This window comes from Electrona antarctica (genome assembly GCF_951216825.1).
Source record: "Electrona antarctica genome assembly, chromosome: 2".
NCBI classification, from domain to species: domain Eukaryota; kingdom Metazoa; phylum Chordata; class Actinopteri; order Myctophiformes; family Myctophidae; genus Electrona; species Electrona antarctica.
In genome coordinates, this window is record NC_136807.1 from 27,561,056 (window position 1) to 27,575,963 (window position 14,908).

The 14,908-nt window shown below is 46.4% G+C and overlaps 1 protein-coding gene across 1 annotated transcript in view; it reads left to right on the forward strand.

Annotated features, from left to right (window-relative positions):
- Positions 1–5,864: 5,864 nt before the first annotated feature.
- Positions 5,865–14,908, forward strand: part of b4galt5 (UDP-Gal:betaGlcNAc beta 1,4- galactosyltransferase, polypeptide 5) — a gene marked incomplete at its 5' end in the record, with an annotated part of 24,399 nt that continues 15,355 nt past the window's right edge. The window contains one exon of the mRNA XM_079514663.1: positions 5,865–5,924. Within this exon, the coding sequence (XP_079370789.1) occupies positions 5,865–5,924 (60 nt within the window). The remainder of the gene's footprint in view (positions 5,925–14,908) is intronic.

Consider the following 14,908-nt stretch of genomic DNA (forward strand, 5'->3'; position numbering starts at 1 on the left):
TCCCGACGGCCTTTACTGTATGTCACTCCCCCATCTCTCACCCCCATTTCCTGTCAGCCTACTTTCTGTCCCTCTATAAGAAATATAAAATAAAGGTGATAGCCAAAAAGAAAGGGACTCAACACTTTAGTATCCCTCTATAGTTTTCATTTCATTCGTTATAATTTCCGTTCTCAGGCCAATTTGTGATTTGTTTCCCCCAAAGTCCGGACCGAAGAACTGGGAAAGAAAGAAATAAGCTCTCTGCACCTGCTGCATGGAACTCCCTGCATGCCCAGAACTTCATCTTCAAAATAATAATAACTCTGAATGACGTGAAGTAAAGTAAGGGGGGGGGGGGAGCCTAGGCTAGCAGAAATGGAAGAGGTTTCTGTTTTGCTGTCAGAAGAGGTTAGTGGCGAGACAATAATAACCCTGGGCAGACAGACAGACAACTTTCAGGTGCACACAGTGCACACACAGTGAGGTATGAGGAAACCCTGGGATACATGTTTGTCATGTCATGTAACATAGACAGACATGTTTGTCATGTCATGTAACATAGACAGACATGTTTGTCATGTCATGTAACATAGACAGACATGTTTGTCTATGTCATGTAACATAGACAGACATGTTTGTCATGTCATGTAACATAGACAGACATGTTTGTCTATGTCATGTAACATAGACAGACAGCAGCTCGCCAAGGAAGACTGGAGGTGAAAAGTTGAAGGGAAGTTGAGTGAGCAAACAAAAACAAAAATGATACGATACAGTTTGACAAATGCAGGAAAGACTGGCTCAATAAATCATGCGGGACAGACACTCGATATTGATTCCAATTTGACCTTCCTAACCCCAGCCATCACTCTCCATTTCCTCTGTTGTACCAACTGGACTTCACCGACTGTCACCACCCAGAGCGAGAGTGTTATATTGGTTCTGGCCGACATCGGTATCGGCAGCCCATCTATCCCGATTTGTAAGCACTTTCAACCAACATTTGTCAAAGGTTTTCAAGAATTTTCCAAAATAGCCTTTATTTCAATCGCACACTGACAGGTAATGGGGGAGAGAGTCGGTGAGTGACACGAATGGGGGAGAGAGTCGGTGAGTGACACGAAGCAAAGGTCAGCTCAGGAATCGGACCCGGGACTCGCTGGCATTGGAGCGTATATTGTGTGTTATTCGGTTTATCCACTTGGCCGTCAAACAAAGTAGCAGAACTACAAGCTCACAGTTGCATAGTCAGCTTGTAAATGTAGATCTTTTTGTATATCCTTTGTATATATATTTTTCTCTGTCATTCCAATTGAATTGAAGTCTGTCTAGTACAAATTTGGCCAAAACACCAGCCAAAACTGTCTACATGTCAAAGTGTCCTTGGGCAAGACACTGAACCCTACACTGCCTCCAATGAGTCGGTCGGTGTGAGCTTGCCACCATTGGTGTGTGAATGTGGGAAGTGAGGACGCTGGCGTCGACTGTTCGCCGCTTCACCTCCCTGTATGAATGAATGAACCATTGTAAAGCGCTTTGAGCACTTGGAAAAGCGCTATAAAAATGCAATTCATTATTATTAAAACGTCTGTAATTGTCTAGGCTAGGTTTCTCCAGAACTGGGATCGGCGTCAGAGCCCGAAAACTGCCATCGCTCTGGACTCTAATCTATATCTCCTTCCTCCTCTTGCTATGCGAGCATGGTGTCCGTTCTTACATGACACCCTAACACCCCCTTAAAGCTGGTAAATCCCCCATGACTCAACTACTACTGCTACTACTTCTCACGGATGTGGTGAAAGAGAGAGGCATTGTACTTTTTTTGTCTGTTCTTAAATGACACTGTCAGTGTCTTCTTGTGGGCTGTAATCCCCCCCCCCCCCCCCCACACCTTAAATGGGAACTATTAATTTTTTTAACCTGGGCCCTATTTTTCAATCAAAGGGTATGTGCCTTTTGCTCCTCTAGGGTGCTTAGACCACTGCTTAGACAGATATAAGTACATAAGCTTGTATTTGGCAACAACAACAACAACAAAACGGCATAGTTTGAATTACTGGCTTGTGAGCCGCTCCGTGCGGACGCGAAACGTTCCGAGGTAGACCCAAGTCCAATAACTTAACACCCACTCTGTGGGTGTAAAATGTGATGTAAATTATTTACTACTACTATTTTAAAACTATGTTATCGGGTTGGAAAATTACTTTTAAAGCTAGTAAAACGGTATGACTCTACTACTACTACTACTACTGTTGTTCACGGATGGATGCGGTTCATTGTGGAAGCGAGAGAGAGGCGTTGTGCTTTGCTAGAGTGGGACCGGCCCACACCACTCCCACCACCACATGGAGAGAGAGCAGTGTTGCCAGATTTCGTGAGAAAAATGAGCAACGAGGTCTATGAAAACAAGTCCAAAAGAAGCTACTTGAGTTTTAGGCCACATGTGCAAATGCGTTGTGAGCTTGTAGATGGGGGGGTGGGGGGGGGGGGGGAGTGAAACATTTGTAATATTTTTGGAAACATTTTAACGACACAAATCTAGTACGGGTGTCCCTGGCACAAAATATTTTCAGACTGGTCTGGGGGACCCTGATTTGAAAATGTTTGAGAACCACTGATTTAATCTAAACATTAGACATCAAGCCCAAATAAGCAACTACACATATAGAATCAATAAGCCCCCCAACCTGCAACAGCTACCAATTTAAGCAAGCAACTTCACAGAAAGATCAAGCCCAAGGCCGCTTATAATAAGCAGACATGGCAACACAGAGAGAGCAGTGATTCATTTCTGCAGTATACCCCCCTCCTCCCCCCTTGCCGCCACAGTGCTCTGCCAGCCCATTTCCTCCTCCTGCCCTTACAGTTGGCAGCTGCCCAGAAGAACATTCTTGTCTTAATGCAGCGACTTCACTCAATACTACAGTGTACAATAACACTCAAACGGAAAGACGGCAAGCGAGCAAGCAGGCACGGCTACACACACACGATTTGCACTCGCAATCACACATGCGCTCCCTCTCTCTCTCTCGCTCACACACACATTCTCTTTCTCGTGCACACGTTGGGTGGTAAATCTTTTTGAAAAACGTAACTCTAACTCCATCCCAAACCCTAACCCCTAAATGCATAATCCTCCTAACTCTGACCCCAAGCTGTATCTTTTCCTAACTGTGGCCCTGTCTAAACCAATTAGAGAGCTGAAACATTTTTCTTGTCGGGTCTGTCATTTTGGACCTCAAAAGACCTCGTAGTACTCAAAAGTAACTCCCCCCCACACACACACAAACACACAAACACACCTAGACATAAACACCATATTGCTCTCCCCTCTTATTTTTCCCCAGCAGACGGGGCAAAGAAGTCTCCTCCTCCTCCACAGCTGGAGGTTAAGCCCAACCCATCAACACGTCGGTGCACGGCAGTGTCGCGTGATGCGGCATGAGCTTGTAGGTCTGCTATTTTGGGATTGGTACTATGATGGAGCATAAATTAGACTTATTACTCCCGTCCACTGAACAAATGGGGCAATGCTTATCCACAGCAGCCAGACAGAATACAAGAAGCCCAGTGTGCACACGCACGCACACGCCTTGCCTGTGGGTTCACACACTGTATCTCTAACAGGAAATAACTTTTAGTACTTTTCCTGCTCTTCACCTCAAATGTCACATGTTTCAAAGTTCACTCGTCGTCTTTTTGTGCCAGTTGACGCATTGCACTGAAAAGAGAGCTGCCGTTTTGGGACACAGACAAAAATCACTGTAAGATATGCATGCAGGCAGGCAGGCAGGCAGGCAGGCTGGCAGGCAGGCAGGCAGGCGGGCAGGCGGGCAGGCAGGCAGGCAGGCAGGCAGGCGGGCGGGCGAGCAGGCAGGCAGGCAGGCAGGCAGGCAGGCTGGTTGCGTAGATGGGTTGCCATGCATGTAACCCCTCGACTAAATATAGGATGTCTGCTGCCATTGCTGAGGGCAAGAACTAAATTCAGCTTAGAGAAAATAATGAATTCTCAACAAAAGACTGCTGTAGTTAAACATATAAGCCCTCAACCATAATGCTCTCTGTCTGTCTGTCTGTCTGTCTGTCTGTCTGTCTGTCTGTCTGTCTGTCTGTCTGTCTGTCTGTCTGTCTGTCTGTCTGTACGCCTAACACAAGTTATAGTTCTCTAGCTGCACTTTACCCAGTTAATATTTCATGAGAAGCACTAGGTTATATTCCCTAGAATGCCCAAAAAATTGCTCAAAAAGCCCCTAGAAGTAAGCGGGTGAATGAAGCTCGCCTCCAAGAAACTACAAAGGATGCACCTCAATGTCTGTCGGGACACGTACAGTTGGCATGTTCAGGACGTCATTAGTTGGCATCGTTGGGGCACGTTATGCACTTGGCATTGTTTCCTTTTTTTTATGTTTTATCCCACGATTTTTATCCCACGATTTTTCAACCCGTTTTTTTCACCCAATGTCAATTACCTAATCCTGGGCGCTACACTTCCTCTGCCAATCTGGGGGGGGGGGGGGGGGGGGGGCAGCAGACTGACCTCATGCTTCCTTCTATGCATGAGTAGTCCAAGCTGCTTCTTTTCACTTGACAGGGGAGAGTTTCCCCGGCCGGACGTAGCGCGTGGAAGGAACACGTTATTCCGACCAGTTTTCTCCTCCATTAGGCGCCCTGGCTGGCCAGGGGGAGGTAGTTTTAGAGACCAGGATTACTGCATATATTTTGTGAGGGTACCTACCCTAGGGGACACGGGGAGAACATGCAAACTCCACCCCGCCTCGGGTATGGGCACGGAGGAGGGAACACGCACTCGGCGCCCACAGCGTCCCCAGTGGGAATCGAACCCAGGACCTTCTAGCTGTGAGGCGAGAGCACTAGAGACTGTGCCACCGTGCCCCTTGTTTCAATGAAGAGAAAGCTGAGGGGAGAAATCTACGTGACGAGATGGAGCTGCACATGGCTTGCTGGAGTTCCTCCTTGTACAGTGTGCTAAAATAGCTAATCTGTTATTTTGGCCATGCTTCCTTGTACAGTAAGAGTGGCGTGCCAAAATTGCTTATCTAACAAGCTTGTGTACGCTTGTAGATCAGATAATTTATGCACAAGCTTTCCCTCGAAATTCTACCCACCTGGCCTGACCTAGCCTGAAGATGTATTTAGATTGTCTGAACCAACAGTGAATTTTGGTCGCTGAATCGTCTTCCAAAAGATTTTAAGCCAACTCCACCTGAACATCTAACAGAGTGATTCTCAAACCTTTTGAATTTCACAGACTCCCAGTTTGATATGCATTGAGGCCACGGAACCTCTCTCTTCAATATCTGGGAGCCCAACTTTTGTAAATTAACACCATACTTAATCATACTACAGCGTCACACAACAACATCAAAAGTAGCAGATTCACAAGTTTGAAACACTGCGTGAGGTGATGCGTTTTGAGCTTTTAGATCTGCTACTTTTGAATTTGAATCCTGAAAAGTAACAGTTTTTGACATATGGTTTCCGACCGACAGAGACGATATGGTTATGTAGCCTATTAAATAGCAGGCAAGCTTGCTATCATCAGTCTTCTATTTTACCACCCAGACGACAGGCCATGCCACTCGTGTGCTATAAGTGCAGCTAGTAATTAACTCTCATTGACTTGGCACTAATACCATGGGCCAGGGTGGTTTTTAAAACGGCTCTGGCCACAGCAATGCCCCCACTAATCATCTAAGCTGCTCTCCCGAGGATTTATGAGCAGAGCCGTCTAACCAGGCTCCCAGGTTATACTTGTTGATTGTTTGCATGTGCTGCTGTGGCCAGCCAAAGGCCATGCCAGGCGTGCATTGGGTACCTGACACTCTTAGTCTAAGAGTGTCAGGTACCCATGCACGCCTGGCATGGCCTTTGGGTCTTCCTGGAAGTCAGTGGTGTGCAAGGCCAGCACTGGATACCAGAGGGTTGGTGTGGTGTGTGTGTGTGTGTGTGTGTCTGCCTGGCCAGTGGCCACCAGAGGTGGTTGTGTTAGGGGCTGCGTAATTAAGCGGAAATGTATCAAAACAGACACTTAGAAGAACATCTCAAACTCCTAAATGAATCTCGCTCATGTCAGTTAACTGTAATACCTATTATGAATTTATAACAAATTCGAATCGATTTTTTTAGAATCGACTAAACCCATTATTCTGAGTAACCTTGCATTTCCTTATAGCTGCCTGAGGTGATAGAAGGATTGTCTAGCTTTCTCTTGCCACAGTCTCTGGTCACACAGTCACGGGTGTAGTACACCGGGAGAGGACCGGGCATGCATCCCTGGGGGGCTCCACACTCCTCCAGGAATGTGGAGGAATGTGGGAGTGGCCAACAAGCCGTGTCACCATGTCCACTTATTATAAGCGACATTGGGCTTGTTTTCTGTAAAGTTGCTTGTAAATATTGGTGGTTGCGTTTCTGTGGGCTTGTTTCTAAAGTGTGGTTGCTGTGGGCTCCACATACGTTGAATTATTATTTTATAAATGTATTTTTTGTGGCATTCGCCTTTATTTTATATTTTTTATGGAGGGACAGACAGTAGGCTGACAGGAAATGGGGAGAGAGATGGGGGGTGACATGCAGTAAAGGCCGTCGAGATCGGGAGTCGAACCCGCGGCACACTGCCAGACTGGATTACCAGCCAAGGTGCCTGGACCGCTGAGCCACGGCCCAGGAATTATTATTTTATTATTATTTTATTTTGTCATGGACACTGGACATTCAAATTGTGTGCAAAGCTTGACAGCACACTTTTCAATTAGATGAACTTACGATACATAATAAATAAATATTGTTATCGTCGGCCTCGTAACGATGTCCGCGACAAAGCCGGATTTTCATAAAAGTCATCAAAAAATGGCGAATTAAACATATAAAACAAATGGCGGGTTTAGCGTGTTGCACAATGGAATAAATTCAATAAAAGGCGTGTTTAGTGGGCTATGCAGCGAAGCTGTTAAAAAGAAAAAGACACATCTGCGAATTATTTCAGGGACCACCTGGCTATGTCCCCACTTTGAAGTGGGGACATAGCCCCCATAGTTTAAAGTGCTCAAGTGGCATAATATTTAATAGTTGCTTCTTTTGACCTAGTTTTCCTAGACCTGGTTTGACCTTGTTTTCCTAGACCTGGTTTTCTTAGTTATTTCACAATCTGGCAACACTGGCCATGCCTGATAGGTGTATGGTGGTTGACAGACAGAAGGAATGCGGGAGTGGCAGTGATTGGTTGGTGGTGGGGGGGGGAACTGTCCCAACACATGTGGTACTTGGATCCGTGTTGGAATAACGGGTCTGGTGGGGAGAGCAGAATGAATGAGAGGTGGCAGGAAACAAATGGAGCCCGAAAATGACACGGAGCCTGACATATATGTGGGGCTTAGCCCAGAGTGTATTGATTCTGTGTGTGTGTGTGTGTGTGTGTGTGTGTGTGTGTGTGTGTGTGTGTGTGTGTGTGTGTGTGTGTGTGTGTGTGTGTGTGTGTGTGTGTGTGTGTGTGTGTGTGTGTGTGTGTGTGTGTGTGTGTGTGTGTGTGTGTGTGTGTGTGTGTGTGTGTGTGTGTGTGTGTGTGTGTGTGTGTGTGTGTGTGTGGAGGGGGGATTTGGTTGATCTGTATTGATCCCCCCCTAGCCTCTGGCTTTCTCAGCATCACTTACAGGGGTCAGGGGAGGTAATCATGTCCTTGTCTTCTCAGATCAGATCCTATAATGGTTTTTAAAAGAGAGAGAGAGAGAAAAAACGAAGCTACAGCCCCGGCCGATGCCGACAGATGTATCGGACTGATTCCCATTTTTCCTAGAGATCACCGGTTCCTGATGTTTTGAGTGCAAAAGCTCACTTGTGAGCTTGCAGATCTGCTTTTTGAACATTGTTTAAATGTTCTCATGTTCCCAGAATTGGGACGTTGCCAATTTGAAAGTGTTTAAAATCAGGACACATTGGCTGCATGATTGATTGATTAAATAAAACATGTCACACGTAACATGTACATCTCTGACCCACCGTAATAGACCCACCATCATCATACCCGGAAGTTATGCGGGAACGCTATACTGAGTGGCAAAAAAGTTATTTCTGGCCTTGACAGCTCATACAAACTAAATCTGATTGCATTAAACGTTAACCTCACTTTTCCACTCTCTTTGCTACTCGATTTGCCAGCGCATACCCTCTATCAAAAGAATAACGCAAAACGGCTTACAGCTTGTTTCCATTGTTCTCATAAATAAATTCCAATACTGATGTCGTCCAAAAAGTCAAATAATGATTCATATATTGCGAAACGGGACTGTCCCCCCCCCCCCCCCACACACACACACACACACACACACACACACACAAACACACACACAAAATGGGACAAATCTTTCCAGTCCATTATCTTTACCTCATAGTACCAATCCTAAACATCATCACCAAGATCAATATCCTCTAATCATAGTGGCTGTTGCTGGTCATTTGCGTGGTGATTTCAAGCTAATGCTTTGAGTAATCAGCTCTCTTACTGGCTAATGGAGCATTGGAATGGCCTGGCCTACTAAATGATTTGCGGGCTGATTGATTCGGCATGGTGTTGCATTACGGATAGCCTTGGTAATTTCAGATTTTTACACACTTGACACAATGCATGTTCAGCATATCCGTCTCTGTCGGGTGGAAACCTCCTATGTTTCAAAAGCTGTTACTTTTCAGAATTCAAATTCAAAAGCAGCAGATTTGCAAGCTCTAACTGCTGCTTTTGAAGCTTTCTGTTGTGTGACGCTGTAGTATGATCAAGTAGACTGTTAATTTATGAAAAACACACAAAACGTTATGGAGATAAGAGGTTTCTGCCGCGACAGTAACAATACAAACTGACATGATGTGTGGTAACAGTCCTAAGGCCTCTAGGTGCCCTGCTTTCTGCTATAGAGTGTGTGGTAACAGTCCTAAGGCCTCTATAGGTGCCCTGCTTTCTGCTATAGAGTGTGTGGTAACAGTCCTAAGGCCTCTAGGTGCCCTGCTTTCTGCTATAGTGTGTGGTAACAGTCCTAAGGCCTCTAGGTGCCCTGCTTTCTGCTATAGTGTGTGGTAACAGTCCTAAGGCCTCTATAGGTGCCCTGATTTCTGCTATAGAGTGTGTGGTAACAGTCCTAAGGCCTCTAGGTGCCCTGCTTTCTGCTATAGTGTGTGGTAACAGTCCTAAGGCCTCTATAGGTGCCCTGCTTTCTGCTATAGAGTGTGTGGTAACAGTCCTAAGGCCTCTAGGTGCCCTGCTTTCTGCTATAGAGTGTGTGGTAACAGTCCTAAGGCCTCTAGGTGCCCTGCTTTCTGCTATACAGTGTGTGGTAACAGTCCTAATGCCTCTAGGTGCCCTGCTTTCTGCTATAGAGTGTGCGGTGACAGTCCTAAGGCCTCTAGGTGCCCTGCTCTCTGCTATAGAGTGTGTGGTAACAGTCCTAATGCCTCTAGGTGCCCTGCTTTCTGCTATAGTGTGTGGGTGCTTTCTGCTATAGAGTGTGTGGGTGCTTTCTGCTATAGAGTGTGTGGGTGCTTTCTGCTATAGAGTGTGGGTGCTTTCTGCTATAGAGTGTGTGGGTGCTTTCTGCTATAGAGTGTGTGGGTGCTTTCTGCTATAGAGTGTGTGGGTGCTTTCTGCTATAGTGTGTGGGTGCTTTCTGCTATAGAGTGTGTGGGTGCTTTCTGCTATAGAGTGTGTGGGTGCCACTGATGTAGAGAGATGGTAATAAAAATCACCCTTTCAGGGAGTGAACCTACAAAAGGTGTGTGTGTGTGTGTGTGTGTGTGTGTGTGTGTGTGTGTGTGTGTGTGTGTGTGTGTGTGTGTGTGTGTGTGTGTGTGTGTGTGTGTGTGTGTGTGTGTGTGTGTGTGTGTGTGTGTGTGTGTGTGTGTGTGTGTGTGTGTGTGTGTGTGTGTGTGTGTGTGTGTGTGTGTGTGTGTGTGTGTGTGTGTGTGTGTGTGTGTGTGTGTGTGTGTGTGTGTGTGTGTGTGTGTGTGTGTGTGTGTGTGTGTGTGTGTGTGTGTGTGTGAGTAATATTTGTGCCTGGTAAAAAGTGCCTTTCAGCTCTTATCTCAGCGGCAGCAGAACAGGACCAATCACCTCCCACTGCTGAGCTTTCAGTGTGGACTTAATTGCCTTTCGGATGCCCAGCGGGGGGGTGGGAGGGGTAGTTGTATTACTATACTTGTGAGGGCCAAATGTTTTTGATTTTTACAGATAGAAAAAGATTTAGGTTAGGATTAGGAATTTAGAGGTGAGGTTTAGGGCTCCATCTTGGCCTCCCTTATCCCTAAACGTATTTGCCATTTTTTACTATTTTGAAAAACATTTTAAAATAGTTAAACTAGTCGATCTACAAGCTCACAACACGTCGTGTGAATCGGCAATTTTTTGGTAAAATGTCCTCACAAGTATGCAACATATAGGGGGTGTGTGTGTGTGTGTGGGCACACGTGCATGTGTGAGTGTTTTCAGGAAAGAAAATATTTCAATTTACACAATTCCGTTCCAGTGGCGGCGCGGCGAGGACGTACCATATGGTCGGTACGGTCCCTTCCTGCCATTGTCCCTCCTGTGGAGGTCTGGAATCTGTCCGCCTCGCTGTGTCCTTAAACGATCAGGGCAAAATGGACCTGACAGGAAGTGATACAACCACATTACAGAAGTGAGAGAGGGAGGGGGGTGGGGAGAGAGACGCACGCACACACACACACACACACACACACACACACACACACACACACACACACACACACACACAGCGACAGAGAGACAGAGAGAGACAGACACACACAGACACACACACAGACAGACAGACACGGACACAGAGAAACAGACACACACACACACACACACAGCGACACAGAGACAGACAGACAGACAGACAGACACACACAGACACACACAGACACACAGACAGACAGACACGGACACAGAGAAACAGACACACACACACACACACACACACACACACACACACACACACACACACACACAGAGAGAGAGAGACTGAGAAAGAAAGAGAGACAGAGATTGAAAGGGAAGATATAGGGAAGGACAGATAAGTGCCGCTGTCTGGCAGAAACCTCTTATGTCCATATTGTAACTGTAATTAAGGCCCTACTTAGTACTTGATCATACTACAGCGTCACACAAAAGCTAGATCTACAAGCTGAAAACGTGTCGCTTTGCTTTGATCTGCTACTTTTGATATACTGTATGTTTTCCTTTGAGTCCTGAAACATAACACTTTGGGACATATGAGGTTTCCACCCGACAGAGAAGAAGTGCAAAGTGTTGCCGTCGGGCGTAAACCTCCTACATTAAGTCCCAATAAAAACCTCTAGGGTATTCATTTACGGGAGTGAAAAGAAAACATAAAAAGTTGAAATACGGAGATACAAGGTTTCTACCCTGCGGCGATGGGAGAGGGAGAAATGTGGCGAGAGGGAACAGGGAAAGGAGGGACGGGGGTGGAGAGGAGAGAGAGGGGGGGGGGGGGGGGGTATACAGGGGTGGAGAGGGGATAGAGAGGGGGGGGGTAGGGGTATACAGGGGTGGAGAGGAGAGAGAGGGGGGGTAGGGGTATACAGGGGTGGAGAGGAGAGAGAGGGAGGGGGGTAGGGGTATACAGGGGTGGAGAGGAGAGAGAGGGAGGGAGGGAGGGAGGGAGGGGGGGGGGGGGGGGTAGAGGTATACAGGGGCTGGACTTGGCACCAGCACAGTGCGTTCTGGAAGGACAAGGTCGTCCAAGGTCTCCTGTCACGCTTGAAGGGGTACAGAGGGGGTTTCTGATGGGGTGGGTGTGTGTGTGGACGTGTGTGTGTGTGTGTGTGTGTGTGTGTGTGTGTGTGTGCGCGCAAGTGTGTTTGTAGTCCTGGGCGCCTGGCCCATCTATCTACAGTACTGGTTTATGTTGGTGGGCGTGCGTGATGCAAACAAGGGCTTTAATCATTGCATATTTCGCCCATTCCACTGAGACTGAGATGTTTTTTGGTACGTGTGTGTGTGCGTGCCTGCGTACGTTCGTGCTTGTGCGTGTGTGCCTGTATGTCCCAGGCTGGCTAATAGCCTTGTGCTGTGCTGGTTGGCCCTGGCTGCGACTCCAGGTCCCTTGTGTCTAATTGCATTTGTCAGAGTTTAGTTTGCAGCCTTGGCTTGAATACCTCGACACTGACCATTACCCTGACCTCCAGGGACCACTGCATCACTGCATGATGAAGAGCATGAGAGAGGAGGGACGAGGGGGAATAATTTACACGTCTGCTTGCTTTGTGTTTCGACCAGCTCAGTGGCCTTGTGGTCAGAGTGTCCGCCCTGAGCCTGGGAGGTCTGGGGTTCGATTCAGAATTCCAAAGACTATAAAATTGGGACCAAATGCCTGCCTGCTTGGCACTCAGCATCAAGGGTTGGATTGGGGGGTAAGTCCCTGTGACATGCTAACGTCATGTCCTGGGGGTGCCTCACGCTACAGAAACGGATGTATTCCCTGTCTTAAGACCATGTCGAAAAAAACAACCTGCAAGGTTGTTGAAATGTGCTATACCAACTTGCCTTATGTAGCAGGTGAGACACCATTTAGCATCAGATTACAGACCAAGACACTTGTGTGCAACTACCAACACTTCCATAACCACGCAGCCCACGGTGGTGTGTACATCCTATAAGGTTTTGCAAGACCGAAATATCTTTCACAAGAACAAGCGAGTCACAAGACCTGTCTAGTTCTAAGCTATAGAGACAAAGATCTAACTGAGCTTTGGTCTAGGAATAACTGCATAGCACTGGCCTCTCCCTGTTCCCTTGATTTGGAACGGCATGCCGGGTTTAACACTACACCGAATGATGGGTTTTCTGTTTCTGTGTGCGTATCCAATTATCCGATCTCTCACAGGATTAATCCTATCAGCGGTTTCGTTAATTTTAATGCTATCCATAAGGATCCATCGTGTGTGTGTGGGTGTGGGTGGGGGTGTGGTATGCACATAAGAGCTGAGCCATGAGAAGGCAACGAGCTGTGATTTGTCATCATAATTGTATTAGGGTTTCCATTACATACATCTTGTTTTATACAAATTGGCCGGGGCTTGCAGAACTAGTGACCGGTGGCACCACGGCTCACTGAAATCAATGTTCTCATCTTACCTCTGCAAACACACAGTATACAGTAGAGCAGGGGTCTTCAACGGTTTTCAACCCAAGGACCCCTTAGCTGAGAGAGAGATGAAGTATGGACATGGAGGTCACAAGTCCATACTTAATCTCTCTCTCAGCTAAGGGGTACATAACATATTGTGTTAAATAGATTTCATAATAGCTTGACTTGTTTGACAGCACTGTCATCAGTAGTATGTCATGTGTGTTGTCAGACATTTCATCACTTAAAGGACAACTTTGTTATTTTTTTCAACCAAGGTTCATGTTTTTTGATATTAGCGAAAGTAAAAGTTGTTTTTGTTTTGTTGCTACTTTGCTTGTTTTAACGATTAAATCGTTACATTTTTATCTATTTTTGACAGGGGGGGTAGGGGCATTCAAACAAGTGGCTAATTATGTAATTTTTTTTTTACAAAATGTATTAATGCGACCGCAAGTCGCATTTACTATGAAATCGTACATTTTTGTCCCTCAGTGTATCACTCAAAATCCCCATACATTGGAAAGCCCCCAATATATGGTGCCCTGTCACCCAGGTGGATTCGTGCACGAAGGGCGAGGTCGCTTCTTCTCGCCCTCAGACATCTTACTGGTTATTATTTGCTGTAGTCCTACTAGACCCCAGGAAAATCTGTCCACAATTACATCTGGTGACAACCTGTCATATATTGAGCCTACAACAGACATCACCGTAAAAGTTTGTAAAAACTCACAGGAACGCACCCAGGGTGCCGGCCCGATTCCGGCGAGCCGCCCCGCGTCCGAAACGGTTGAGAAATGACAGAGTTACCGTGTGGGGGTCCCTAGTCTACTGTATCCTCTACTGTACTGTACTATCACTGTACTGTACTGGCACACCCGGAAAAAAATTTTCGTGCTCAGACGCACCCACCCAGCCACCCACCCACACACAGCTCTGTATGGGAGTGGTTGCACCACTCAAAAAAAATAAAGGTGTCCTTTAAACTCAATACTTAGTAAATCTGACCTGTCACTCTGTACTTGGTTTGCTCTTTTTCCCCCTCTACCAAACCTCTTTGGTGTAGAGGGGTATATAGCATATAGGGCAGATAGGATACCACCTGCACAACAAGCATTTCTGCCTTCACAAAGCTACTGTAACTATCTATTCCACTGTGCATTTCAACGCACGTTGCAACACATTTTTGTATACTGGACTTTACATATTGATTTGACTGTGCCTTCCTGTTATCTTTGTTCTGTGTTCCTTTCTTCTCCATCCTCGATTCTTAACTCTTCCTGGAACTGCAAACTTTGGTGACTGTGATGATGTGACAATACTGTTGATTCGGAGGGTATGTCAGCAAGAGTTGTTCAAGCTCGCAGGAAGAAGGTAATAGCCAGCACTTCGAAGACCTTTAATTCCTATACGCAAGGATAAACACTGAGGAAGGCCGTGTATGCTGTGCTTTATATACAAATGTACCACAAGTACTTTGGAGTGCTGGATATTACTTTCTTTCTGTGAATCTTTGTGAGCCGTGCACCCAGCAAACTGCATTATATACAGACTGAGTGCTCGTTTTAGTTTTCTACCTTGTTCAAGCTCGCTACAGTAGGTGAGAGACAGACAGACAATAATATTCTATTCCTAGTAGCCATCCACTTGTATGTGTGAGTAGACAGGCAGGCAGGCAGGCACGCATGCACGCGTGCGCATGCGCACACACACACACACACACACACACACACACACACACACACACACACACACACACACACACACACACACAC